The 13,738-nt window shown below is 46.6% G+C and overlaps 1 protein-coding gene across 1 annotated transcript in view; it reads right to left on the minus strand.

Annotated features, from left to right (window-relative positions):
* LOC137299236 (forkhead box protein N1-like) overlaps positions 1-13,738 on the minus strand; it is a 45,401-nt gene that overhangs the window by 17,350 nt on the left and 14,313 nt on the right. The window contains exons 2-4 of the mRNA XM_067967899.1: positions 12,632-12,810; positions 4,369-4,500; positions 1,779-1,891 (exon numbers count right to left, since the gene is read on the minus strand). Coding sequence (XP_067824000.1) covers positions 1,779-1,891; positions 4,369-4,500; positions 12,632-12,810 — 424 coding nt within the window. The remainder of the gene's footprint in view (positions 1-1,778; positions 1,892-4,368; positions 4,501-12,631; positions 12,811-13,738) is intronic.

Below are 13,738 nucleotides of genomic sequence, written 5' to 3' on the forward strand. Positions count from 1 at the left end.
ACCACTGGCTACTGGTTGCCAGTCCGAGAATGTACCATTTATCCCAACTCTCTGCTTCCTGTTAGATAACCAATCCTCCACCCATGCCAGAATATTACCCCCAATCCAGTGATTCTTTATCTTGAGCAATAATCTTTTATGTGGCACCTTGTCGAATGCCTTCTGGAAGTCTAAATACACTACGTCCACTGGTTCCCCTTTATCCACCCTGTACGTTATATCCTCAAAGAACTCAAGCAAATTTGTCAGACATGACTTCCCCTTCGTAAAGCCATGCTGACTTTGTCCTATTAAATTATGTTTATCCAAATGTTCCGCTACTGTCTCCTTAATAATAGACTCCAAAATTTTACCCACCACAGATGTTAGGCTAACTGGTCTATAATTTCCAGCCTTCTGCCTACTACCCTTTTTAAATAACAGTGTTACATTAGCAGTTTTCCAATCTGCCGGGACCTTTGCCGAGTCCAGAGAATTTTGGAAAATTATTACCAAAGCATCCACAATCCCTACTGCCACTTCCCTCAAGACCCTGGGATGTAAGCCATCAGGTCCAGGGGATTTATCCGCCTTGAGTCCCATTAATTTACTGAGTACCAATTCCTTAGTGATTTTAATCATATTTAGCTCCTCCCCCACTACAGCCCCCCATTTGTCCACTGTTGGGATATTCTTAGTGTCCTCTACCGTAAAGACTGAAACAAAACTCCTGTCCCACACCAACGTGGTTGACTCTTAACTCCTCTCTGAAGTAACCTAGCAAGCCCCTCAGTTATTTCAACACGCTAGAAAGAATAAACAGACTGCAGTGGTTCAAGCAGAAGGCCCACCACTACCACCTTCTCAGGGCAACTAGGGATGGGCAATGAATGCTGGCCTTGACAGCAACGCCCACATCCCGAGAATTAATTTTAAAAATTCACATTTAATTGTTTTTTGGACATTTGATTTCTATGGATTGTGGTAGGAGCTCAGTCAGTTTCAGTAACTAGTTCACATGGGCAGTCAGTTTCAGTAACTAGTTCTGGGTTTGCCTGGACTGTGAGCCTCAGTGGCTTTGGTTAGATATGAACGTACCATGAAACCCCTTAAATCACTGGGATATCAAACGTTCCTGAGAATATTTGCACACTGTTGGGGACCCCAAACAAGCTCTGCAACACTCCTGGGAACCCCCTGCAAATATTGATACACTCCTGGGGATCCCCTACAAATACTGCAACACTCCTGGGAACCCCCTGCAAATATTGATACACTCCTGGGGATCCCCTACAAATACTGCAACACTCCTGGGGACCCCCTATACATACTGCAACACTCCTGGGGACCCCCGGCAAATATTGATACACTCCTGGGGACCCCCTATAAATACTGCAACACTCCTGGGAACCCCCTGCAAATATTGATACACTCCTGGGGACCCCCTATAAATACTGCAACACTCCTGGGAACCCCCTGCAAATATTGATACACTCCTGGGGATCCCCTACAAACATAGCAACACTCCTGGGGACCCCCTGCAATACTGATACACTCACAGGAACTCCCTGTTTCAACTTCAGATGAATAGTCATCGACCTGAGACGTTAACTCTGTTTCTCTCTCCCAAGATGCTGTCTGACCTGCTGAGTGTTTCCAGCATTTTCTGTTTTTATAAAGTGCTAGTTAGTGAGGGTTAGGGTTATGTTTCAGATTGGAATCAATTTTCACACAAGAAACTGTTTGAAAATGGTGGCTGAGAGCAATGGTAAAGACTCGAACACCAGCTCGGACTTTACCTGTACGAGTAAATGGGCTTTGGGTAGAGCAGATGCTGTGAGTCCTGGGTGACGTGAGGTACTATCCTCTGATAGGGGTACTGGGCCACGGGGTAACTGGCAATGCCAGAGTACTGCAAAACAATACAAGAGGATCACCAATTAGTTTAACATAGACTCTAATAAAAGAATGACCTGGATTTACAGAGACCCATATAAATCTCTCAATCAAACATCTCCAAAGTGCTTCACGTATTACAAATGATTTTGAAATGCAACGACTGTTATATCGGTAGTCATTTCTGGACAGCAACATACCACAAACACAAGTGAGATAAACTGCCAGTTAATCTACTCTTGGCGATGTTGTTTGAGGGAAGGATATTGGCCAGGACACCCGTAATAAATAGTAATAAATATCCATCTGAGCCACCAGGACAGATAGTCAGGGCCTCAATTTAACACCTCATCTGAGGTTCAGCACTTCCAACAATGCAGCGTTCCCACACTATTGCACTGGGAGTGCCAGCCTAGATTATGTGATGAAGCCCTGGAGTGGGGTTTGAATCCACAACCCTTGACTCAGAGGCAAGACTGACACCATCCTAATACAGCGTTTATAATTACAAATGGGAGCCAAATCGGCCAAAGCAGAGGCAAGTATGAAAGTGACTAATTTGGTTCCTGTTTCAATCTTCAGACATAGGTTTTACAAAGAATGTACGGCATAAAACAGGCCATTCGGCCCAATTGGTCTATGTCGGTGTTCATGCTCCACATGAGCCTCCTCCCACCCCTCTTCATCTCACCCTATCAGCATATCCTTCTATTCCTTTCTCCCTCATGTGTTTATCCAGCTTCCCCTTAAATGTATCTACACTATTCACCTCAACTACTCCTTGTGGGAGCGAGTTCCACATTCTCACCACTCTCTGAGTAAAGAAGTTTCTCCTGAATTCCCTATTGGATTTATTAGTGACTATCTTATATTTATGGTCCCGAGTTCTGGTCTCCCCACAAGTGGAAACATCTTCTCTACATCAACCCTATTGAACCCCTTCATAATCTTAAAGTCCTCTATCAGGTCACCCCTCAGCCCCAGGCTGTTCAGTCTTTCCTGATAGTTATAACCTCTCAGTTCTGATATCAAGTTTAGTGCATCTATGCTTATGTGGCTGGGACTCCCTAACCTATCTAATTCAAATAGTCTTCCCACATGGACACAGTCTGCTCCCTGACCTGAATGCGGGTTTTAGTGGCGGTGAGGGTGAGTAGTGGGATATATTCTGGAGGTGGAAGCCGTCTTGGAGATGAACCTGATGTGGTGTTTGAAGCAAGTGCCAGTTAACAGCTCCCCATGGCTGACAGCGTTATCTCCGTGACCAGCTCTCTCCATCGGAATAATATGCAATTTACACCATGTGGTCTTAAACGTTGTAAAACCCAGACTCCAGTCACATGTCTGAGAATAGATAGAAACATTTTCAACTTTTAAACCCATGTGAGGTATTAATGTCCCAGCTGCCTGCTTGTTGTTGTTCCGTTGTGTTGTATTCTGGAGTGGCCCGGGTGCAATTCACACCTGTGACTCTCCTCACACCAAACTCAAGGTCCGATCGTGACTTCAGAGGGAGATGAGCAGAAGAGGCCAAACTGTCCCTCATTGACAAACAGTAAAAATCAGAGAGCTACCCAGGGGTGCCCAGTTACCACAAGTGAAATAGGCAAAGGGCTGGCAGCAAATTGCCATCTGCCTGAACTCTCAGCCAATGAATGGTGTGAGGCGTTGGGGAGAGAAGAGGATTGAAAATAACTCATAAACCTATTAAATTTAGTCACTTGCTCTAAAAGTTTAAAAGTAATGGGAGGGAAGAAATTGGTAAGCACCGGGATACGGGTGTGAAACGGGCAGCAAGATCACCTGAAATTGGTCCGTGGGACCATGAATCTGGCGAGCTGTGGGCGTAAATCAGATCCCGATTTAACTCGCCGGTCCAGCCCGGAACCAGATTGGTCCAGTCGGACGCTGGCAGTGGCCCTCAGTTAGGTTCTTGGGGAGGGGGGGGGTGGGGGGCGATGGGAGATGAACAGGGGGGAAGCATTAAGGCAATGGAAAAAGTTCACTTCCCATGTTCTTCGACAGCTGCAGTAGTCCCTTTAGGACCACTGGTTAGGTTGCTGTAGAGATGGGAAAACTAGTTGGAGCTCGCGCAGCGTAAATGTCACCTAGTTCTTGACCTATTTCGGAGCGGGGTCCTTAAATAGGCACAGGCCCCTCGTTTAGCATATGGGAGGGGTCTAAGGCAGCCACAGGGATGCCTGAATATTACCTGAGCCAATATAGTGTTGGACGTATTTCAGGTGACCTTGGGTGTGTGACATCGTCCTATGAAATTGGACCTTTTTGACCCTGTTTCATGCCTCGAAAAATGGGTGAATCGAGGTCCAATTTTGCCCCCAGTATTCTTCCAAATTTCAGTGGAACTTTCAAAAAATGGGCACGACCATTTTCATGCTCAAAGCCAATCTGTTTCTATCTGACCATTTTCCAACACTATAAATAGACCAGAGTTGGGATACTTTGGTGCTGGTCTCTGTTGGATGAACGTACCTTCTGCTGGATGGGCTGAACAGGGCAGTAGACATGTTGAGCCTGTGACTGAAAGCACAGCAGTTTACGTTGTCCTGTCTGCTCCGGCCCACGCTCAGGCAGAGTGTTGGTCTCGTACTTGGGATTCTGAATCTGTAAAAGAATAAAAACCAGAAATGAAGCACAATGAATGACTGAGACGGTTGTACGAGGCTGGTTAACAGGAGATCCTGTTGCCTGAGGGATACCCTAGTCTGGAGGCAGTGCATCCATTGATAGTTCTATATCGGCATTGGGTGTATTTTGCTGTATTGAGGCTGTAACAAGACATTTGTACTTTATCTCACGCTGTTCTGAAATAGCTAGACTTAGAACTAGAAATTGTCTTTTCTTATTAAGTTTCAAAATGGAGTCTTGGAGGTGAATTTATCTACAAATCCAGCTCAAGTAGATTAATCTGGGCTTTGTTCTTGGTACTGATCAATTGTACATGGTCAAAGCATTAACAGATTATGTGACATCTGGACCGGGTATAAACGCCTGCTCATTAGATGAGCTCCTCCACTCTCTCCGACACATTGTAGAAGTTCCCTGACAGGCAATCAGCAATTGCTGGCGCAAAGAAATCAGTTTTTTCCTAAGGGCTGGGCCCCCTAAAGTCTGCATCTCTGTCCCCTTCGGCAGTGCTGCGACGTGACACGACATGATGTGACGTGACGTGACCTGGCCCTCTGGTTAGCTCTTTCCTGGCCCGTCCTATCCACCTGCTCCTGCTCACTTCTGCTGGGTGAATCACTCAGTGTGGACCCCTCTAACTCTCTAACTGTGCCGGGCAGGGTGCCCATTTCTGTGCTGGGTGCTAGGAAGCGTGAGAGCAAATGATGGTCCATTTTCTGGGGGGTTCTCCTCCTCAGTCTGTGCGACTGAAAGGCCCGACCCGTCTGATGGACCTAGAAAAAGGGGGAGAGGGACAAGGGTCAGCGTTGATAGGTTTTTGTTAGGCAAGGGTATTAAGGGTTGCCGGAATTAAGGCGGGTAGATGGAGTTAAGATACAGATCAGCCATGATATAATTGAATGGCGGAACAGGCTCGAGGGGCTGAATGGCCTCCTCCTATTCCTATGTTGCTATGTCGGAGTAAGGGTAAGCAGGAGCAGACGTGTGACAGTGCAATGCAGCACCAGGTTGTCAGGCTTTGTGTGTGACTGTGTGACAGAGAGAGTTTTGTAGAAAGCGAACAGGAACATAAGATGTCCCAGCACCTCGCTGTGCCTGATCCCCAGCCTGGCCCTTCCTAATACTGTATGCCCTTTGTCTGCCAATAATGTGGCTGGCATCCTCTTCCAATGATTGAAGAGTGGCAGGACCTCCTCCTATCCTCCCTCCTGTTGTGTGCCAGCTTCTCCCGGGTTAGTACATGCCCGGTTTAAAGGATTTTCAAGATGCATGAGGCAGCTTAACATCATGTGCACCATGAGAGGGAGAAACAGTGAGTGAGGCCAAGAGGGAGAGGTAGATTTTGAGGGTGTGAGTGTAAACAGAAAGGAGGCCCAGAGAAGTGCTTCCCACTGACTTGAGAAGAGCCATTGGAAGCCAGGAAGTGAAGGATTGTTAATCCTGAGGCTAGAATAGGGTCTTGCAGAGAATATGAGAGATGTGAAGGGGAACCTTACCTTAACAGTTCTGGTCAGATCATTACATTTTTTTCCTGCATTGCAGCCAGGTCCTGGGGATAATACTGGTAGCATTGACATTCTCTGCCACCTCTCTCCATGCCTGTTGACTGATTTGTCTTGTCACCTATTGCCCAAAGGAGAGGGAGAGAGGGCCTCTTTCCTGCTGCTCACTTGTTCAATCAGTGCCTCCATTGTGGTATCAGAGAGGCTGGGGGTTCAAAGTCATTTGTCTGCCTCGGTACAATCTTGCTGGTCGCTGTCCACCACTAGAAAAGCACCTCCCCTTTAAGGTGTGCTGGATGCCTTTAAGTGGCAGCCTCTCCACTGGAACTCCCGATGCTCCCAAGCGGTGAGCTGCCTATAGAGAGTGTGTTTCATGCTGACAACTCACCAAATTAATGTACATTAGGCCTGGCCATGTGAAGGGCACGGGACCCTCGCCGACTCCTTCGGGCATGGCCCGCCCGATATGAGCTCCACAGGGAAATCGTCCCCCCTTATCTACGTCTGCAATCACCACACAGCCAACAGTCTTGAACTGTATGACCTGACTCGGTCTCCCCAGCTGTTCTCAGGATCTCTGAGAGCAGCGGATTGTGGCTTTGTGACCCACGTTGTTAGGTTTAAAAGGCCCAGGCCCTTGAAATTCAGTGGGGAGTCTCCAGAGGCCTCCTACAGAATTACAGCAGCAGATCGAGACAATACCGCCCCCAACCCTCGCTGAATGCCAATGTCCTGATCTCTCTGATCCTTACCCTTTGCCCTGAGCTAACACAGACTGGCAGCGTATGGGCGGGATAGCTGGTCCGAGCGAGACACAGAATCACAGCGCGGACCTCCCGCCCACGTGACGGTTTACCAGTGCTTGTGAGGCACTAAGATGATTGGCACTTTCATCCAGCTGCTTGAGACTCTTACATTACTAGTCAAGCAACTGAATCCTCAGATTGCCTGGAACCACTTACAGAAATCTATCCCTCGGGATTAGGTGACACAGACCATTGTAATCTTTTACATTTTCACTTTCTAGCCAAACTTTCCAAATGTCCTCTAATTCTATGATTAATTCCCTGTCTGTGCTAAACGGATCTTTCCTTAAATTCTTATATTTTTGCCGCTACTCTTCATTCATTTAATACAAGTATTGAGAATGGCGCGTTTTACAATTTCAGCCTGTAGTGTGCAGCAGACTGACACGAGTTAGACCTGTGAGTATTTTACTGCATTACCCAATAGAACACTAATGGCATCAAAATCCACCTCAGCAGTTCTGGGGAGGTTGTGGTTATCGCTTGGCTTGCTCTGTATTCCAAGTCTTTCTATTTCATTGGATTGTCTATGTTCCCTAAATATTGGGGCTTACTGGACCTTTCTTAAAGCACTGAAGCCTGTGACAGCTGAGTTGTAATTGGTACTGTTTATTATGCTTTCAGATGTAAAGGAATGGGTTCTTTGATTTGTCTGTTCAATGCCCGTGTTTCGCAGTAAGCGGTGAGTTCCAGCGGGGCCTGTGGGTATGGTAATGCTGCCACATCTATGACCCTGTAAAGGATCTGTGGCTCCTGACTTATGTTGATTCATTATGTTGCAGAGATTTACTCTCAGAAGTGTTGAGGTAATGTGTGATAAGGCTGTGTGACGATGAGTTAGAGACAAAGAGAAGATGCTTCAGTTGCAAAGTTTAAAGTTGTAAAACAAAGAACGTATTTTGTTCCAATTCGATCACCAACATGTGCCATTATTAAAATTCGGTTATTCTTTCAGATCTTTAAATATTTATTAATAGTCTATGTGTGTCTCCCAACTTTTAAATGGCACACGTGATCAATTCTTAAAGAGAGACTGCTGCTGCAAACTGTACTGAATCTGCAATCACTCTCTTGGGGAGACATTTTGATCTTTGGCTTTGATGACGGGCCACTCCTGGAGCAGGACGTCACTGAGGCATCCTCTTGCAAAGGGGGGACCTCTCTTTTAAGGGCAAGCAGCAGCCCTTTATAAGCTGCTGGGCTTCCCCATCCCCAGCTAGTAAGAATCATTCTGCACTAATTCCACACGTGCAGGGAGCTGACTGAGGTTAATGGGAGCGAGCTGGACTCACTCCTGGCCCAATCCCAACAGAGGTCACAATGTCACAGCGACGATTCTGTCCACTCTCTGCTGACTGGCTTTTGCATTTCAAGTGAGTTGACTGGCCTTCTTGTTGAACATGACGGAGCAGGGAATGGGATTCAGTTACCTCCATGTGATGAGCTTCCTGCATTCATATATTATTTTTTTTTTCCAGAAGGAATCATTTTAGATTTTTGTTTTAAGCACTGTTGACATTTCCTCTGATCAGATTAAAGGACCCCTCCAGCATCAGGTTCAGTTACTGGGAGGTGTTTGAAAGCAATGCAGAGATTTATTGGAAGCCATGACTGTTTCTGACAGGATTGTGCTTGGAGCTTGCTGGAAGATAACTGCTAAATAAAACATTAAACCGCAAATAACTTCCTGTGGGGCTGTAACGATTTTTCCCTTAAAACCTCTGGTGGTTCACGGACTGAATCCATTTAAATGTTATCAATGGTGCCCTTTAGCCTTTGGACCTGGTGATACCATGGAATTGGGCCTGAGGAAAAGAGCCAACATTTGAACAGGATAGGCAGTGGTCCAGAGTCAAGAATCACATGAAAAAGAAAGGTCTAGGGTACCTGCCCAAGCAACAGCCATATCTAGACTATTGGTGTAACCATGTCGTACCCATTGGGTAGTTCTGGTAAACCATGGAATGTGTGGTATTTGCTGATCATTAATAAAGAGATGGGACATTTATCAATCACAATCTGATCTTCAAGTCCTGGAGTAAGTCATTTACAAAAACAAGAGAAATTCCTTTCGGCCGTGTTTAATGCGCTGGACGGGCGCAGGGACCGATCCTGGAGATGGAGGTCCAAGGACCTCAAGAAATGGTCCTGGGGCCTCATCTAAATGTTCAGGGCGAGCGGCTGGACCCCTGTCGCCCCTCCACAGGCAGCTCGCCCGACAGAATGTTCAATTTCAGGCCAGGCTGCTTGCCTCGTCTGTAGTGACCCTCAGGGAGTGTGGGGGCGGGGGGAGGACAGTGGGAGGGGGGGCCGATCGCGGCCAGCAACGGCTGCCGGAAGTATGATGGCGGAGCCAGGAGGAGCCTCCTGCTCCAGTCCCTCCTGGCTCCACAGAAATTTAAAAAACATGTAACTTACCCTTTCGGTGGTTAGACCACATCCGCGTTTCGAAAACCTGAGCGGAGCAGGCCCGAGGCCCGATGCTCGAGGCCCCCATGCTCGAGGCTCCTCTGAGGGCAGCCCAATTTCTTGCAAGGGACCTTAAACAGGCATTATGCTCCTCATTAGCATATGGAAGCCGCCTAACGGGTTGGGCGTTTTTCAGGCATCCTTGGGACGCAGAACGCTGCGTCACCAAATTGGTCCTTTTTGCGTCCGTTTTACGCCTGTGAGATGGTTTAATGTCTTTACGCTTGAATCTTTGTTGACCAATGGTAGCCTCTGAGGGACAGGTGATTGTGAGGCACATTTGCCTCCAGTTTGGACCAATGATGTCACGTCCTGTTTCAGCCAACACAAATACTCATAGATACCCTGCCTCATGTTACCATCAATCACTTTGGACTGAAAACTCTAGTTTAGATTGGTGCACCCACCACAGAAACTTCACCCTGAAAAATTAAAAGTCGGTCAGGTACAAGGCTTCAGTATTTTCCCCTCCTTGGTTCAGGTAGTTTCACTGATACCAACTGCCCTTTGGTATCTCAACCAGGTGCCTTTTCTTCAGGCTCTGTGTGAGGACAATGTGGGTGAAATTTGCCCTGGGCCTTAGCGCAGAACAAACGAGAGTGAATCGGATGCCTGTTTCACTCCCCCTCCCCAACTCTCCACTCCCCTTCCCCCAATCCCCCCTCCCTTTTTTTTTTATTCGTCCACAGGATGTGGGCATTGCTGGCAAGGCTGGCATTTATTGCCCATCCCTAGCGAGATTTTTACAACTGAGTGGCTTGCTAGGCCATTTCAGAGGGCAATTAAGAATCAACCACATTGCTGTGGGTCTGGAGTCACATATAGGCCAGACCGGGTAAGGACGGCAGGTTTCCTTCCCTAAAGGACATTAGTGAACCAGATGGGTTTTTACGACAATCCAGTAGTTTCATGGCTATCATTACTGATACTAGTTTTTTAATTCCAGATTTTTTATTTAATAAATTCACCAGCCGCCGTGACGGGATTTGAACTTATGACTCTGGATTTTAGTCCAGGCCTCTGGATTACTAGCCCAGTAACATAACCACTACGCTACCGTACCTCACTCCCCATGCCCCCATTCTCTCCTCCCCTCTCCCCCATTCCCCTCTCCCCCCTTCCCCACTCCCCCAGGTTTTCTTTTCCATTGATTTCAATGTAAACCAGGCATCCGATTCGCTATTGCTTGTTTTGCGATCCCCCCACCCCCCCCCCCCAAGGTGGATTTAACCCCTGGTGTGTCAGTGGAATATTCAACAGTGGGGCATCACAGCTAATCCCAATCCTGTCCTCACTCAACATCTGCACATAGACACTTTCCAACTGGGCTCCGCCAGATGGTCATTAGAAGCAGGGAACCCTGTGACTTGTCCCGTCCTGACCCGGGGGTAGTGAGGCCAGGTCTTGTGTCTCTATTGCCAGCCCAGGGGGCGGGGGCAGCTAACACAGCACAGAGCGGGAATCCAATCTGGAATCTTCCTGATCTCTACAAATGGCTGGTGCATTAACAAACTCCCCATTGGAGACCCATGATTCAGTATTCTATTCGAAACTGTCGCAGTGTTTCCAGTTATTTGATCATCATTAGAATGACTGATTAACACTATCGAAAACAAAGGCCCTCCCCAATATCATCAGTAGGGGAGGGCATACTCAACAAGAAGAGCTCCACCAGCAAAATGTAATTAAATATAGAATATGATGATAGGGTGAGATGAAGTAGGGAGGGAGGAGGCTCGTGTGGAGCATAAACACCGGCATAGAGCAGTTGGGCCGAATGGCCTGTTTCGGTGCTGTAAATACTATGTAATGTAAATATGATATACAGCATTACATATAAAAGAGATCAGGGAGAGTGTAGAAGCCTGGGGATTACAAGATCACAAAATAGGTACAGGTAAGGAAAGGCCATTCTGCTCATCTATTTATCCAGCTCCGAAAACCTACACTGCTCACCACAGCAGGGTATTTGCAATTGTGGACACCGTCCGAACCCTGAGTTTGTGGGCTGAGCCATACAAAGAGCCACAGCTCACAGTTCTTCTACACGGAATGGAGAATGAAGCTGTGATAATGAAACCTGAGGAAGGAGGTAGCCTCCGAAAGCTTGTGAATTTAAAATAAAATTGCTGGACTATAACTTGGTGTTGTAAAATTGTTTACAATAATGAAACCTGATAGCTGCCGTGCCCCTGAGGTGTGAGCTGGCTCCTTGCTGTGATGTGTGAGAGGACGGACAAGCTGGCCTGAGCTGTCAGGCACACTGCGAGTTACTGCGCGTCCTCGCACAGCGATCCAGGTGATGTCATTCTTTTTTTTGCCAAATGGCTCTCACTTGTAGAAACCCCCCGTTTCATTGTTTCTCCTAATATGTACTTCTCTCTCTTTTTGTCCAGGTAACTGGAACTTGTACAAGCACAACAAATTACGTTGTTTGTGCCAAAAAAATGTTTAAAAGTTTGGCCAGAGTAACGCTGCTTTAAATATAAGTCAGGGTGACAGGAGTGAGGGTTTTTTGCCTTAATGGGAATCAGACAAATGCTGAGTTTCTGTCAGTATTTTTTTCCATTTCTATTACTCATAGTCTGCTGTTTCCCATCAGAATAAATGATGCCACAGCTGATGATTATTCAGAATTCAATCACTGGAAGGGGTGTAACGTTACCGATACTTTGAAGACCAGGGGTAAATCTCACTCTATTAATCATGATTTACTCTCTTCCTACAGTAGCGTCTAATGCATCAGTTACATTGCCGTACAGTCATGAAATATTGTATCAGGCATGAATTACCTCCATTCATTTTGGTCCAGTACCACTGAGGTTCGCCACTTGTAGATGGGGATATTTTTCTCTCTCTAAGTGTAGGAAAGATTATCCTACAATAACTGTGATAATAGCATAGGACAGTTTCACACATCTGAATGACATTCCTTTAATCACTATTTCAATATGGTAACGCCAAGGCTGACAGTGGTTAATTTGTGGTTAAGATGCTCACTTGACATTCCTGTGAACTGCAGGTTTTATAGGGTCATAAAAATTGGGTGATCACACCTGTGCCAGCACTGGACCGTCAACTCAGGTCCAACACTGGTTACATTTTCCAATTAGAATCATCTGAGCTGCTTTTGGGAGTGTCTACAGGGGTCCAGGAGATGGGAGGAAAAACAATTGACAAGGGGTATCTCAGTTTGCACAGCTCCTGCTCCGTGAGCATAGAGGGGTATCCGCATGAATGACACTGGGTGTGTGGCTGGCCGCCCAGGGAGAGGAGGGGTTGGGGAAGCTGGTGTGCACAGAGTAGAAATATATAAAATCCAGAACTCACTGTGTGCACAAGTCGTAATGGGGTGTCCACCGCAGCTTGCTCAATGTCACCCAGTTGCTGGTTCAGAAGTGAGTCGTTATCTAATGCTCCTGGCGTGTAGTTCATGTCTGCTTGACCATGGGGTGCAGCACTCATTATTGGCAGCTGCTCAATCTGGAGAGACTGGTTCACCAAAAAGCCTGTTATTAAATAAGCAAACTGGTCACTTTTATTTATCATACAAAACATCTGCATAAATTCTTTTTCTTGCCAGTTTTCTTCCCTTCTCTTTCCTTTCCTAAATTTATTGATTCCTTGCTGGAACACACGTCCATGAACACCAGGCACAATCTGGTACCTGGTCACTATACAAGTGTGAATCTGTGTGACTACAACAGGCAAACGAGATTCTGTCCTCTCCCAATGTCCATGCATGCGCTTCTAACCAGGCTCACCGGATAGTGATCAGGAGTGGGCACCTTGGCTAATTGTCCAAAAACTAAGGGCCATAAATATAAAACAGTCACTAATAAATCCAATAGGGAATTCAGGAGAAACTTCTTTACCCAGAGAGTGATGAGAATGTGGAACTCGCTCCCACAAGGAGTAGTTGAGGTGAATAGTGTAGATACATTTAAGGGGAAGCTGGATAAACACATGAGGGAGAAAGGAATAGAAGGAAATGCTGATGGGATTAGATGAGGTAGGGAGGGAGGAGGCTTGTATGGAGCATAGACCAGTTGGGCTGAATGGCCCGTTTCTGTGTAATTCTATGTAAATTTTCCTTCCCTGTATTGATATCAGCAGACTGGGTATCAAACCTAGGACATTCCTGACTTGAATGGCTCAGTCACTCACTAGATAAACTCATGATGTGGAGATGACTCACTGAGCCATCTGGGCAGCCAGCACTATTTATTTACAGATAAGTTCAAGGTAAATGGGATACAGCAAGATCACAATTTCAATTCCCAATCAGTGCTGAGTTAGCTGATCGCCAGGGCTAAGCTTGGGTCATTACGATTGGCCTTGGCAGCCTGTGCTAAAGAGGGAGAGGGGGGGAAAAAAAGCCCACATTCTCTGCTCACTATCCACAGACTCTTGCTGGAGAGTCCCTGGGAGTGAGCA

Source organism: Heptranchias perlo, chromosome 28 (genome assembly GCF_035084215.1).
Source record: "Heptranchias perlo isolate sHepPer1 chromosome 28, sHepPer1.hap1, whole genome shotgun sequence".
NCBI classification, from domain to species: Eukaryota; Metazoa; Chordata; class Chondrichthyes; order Hexanchiformes; family Hexanchidae; genus Heptranchias; species Heptranchias perlo.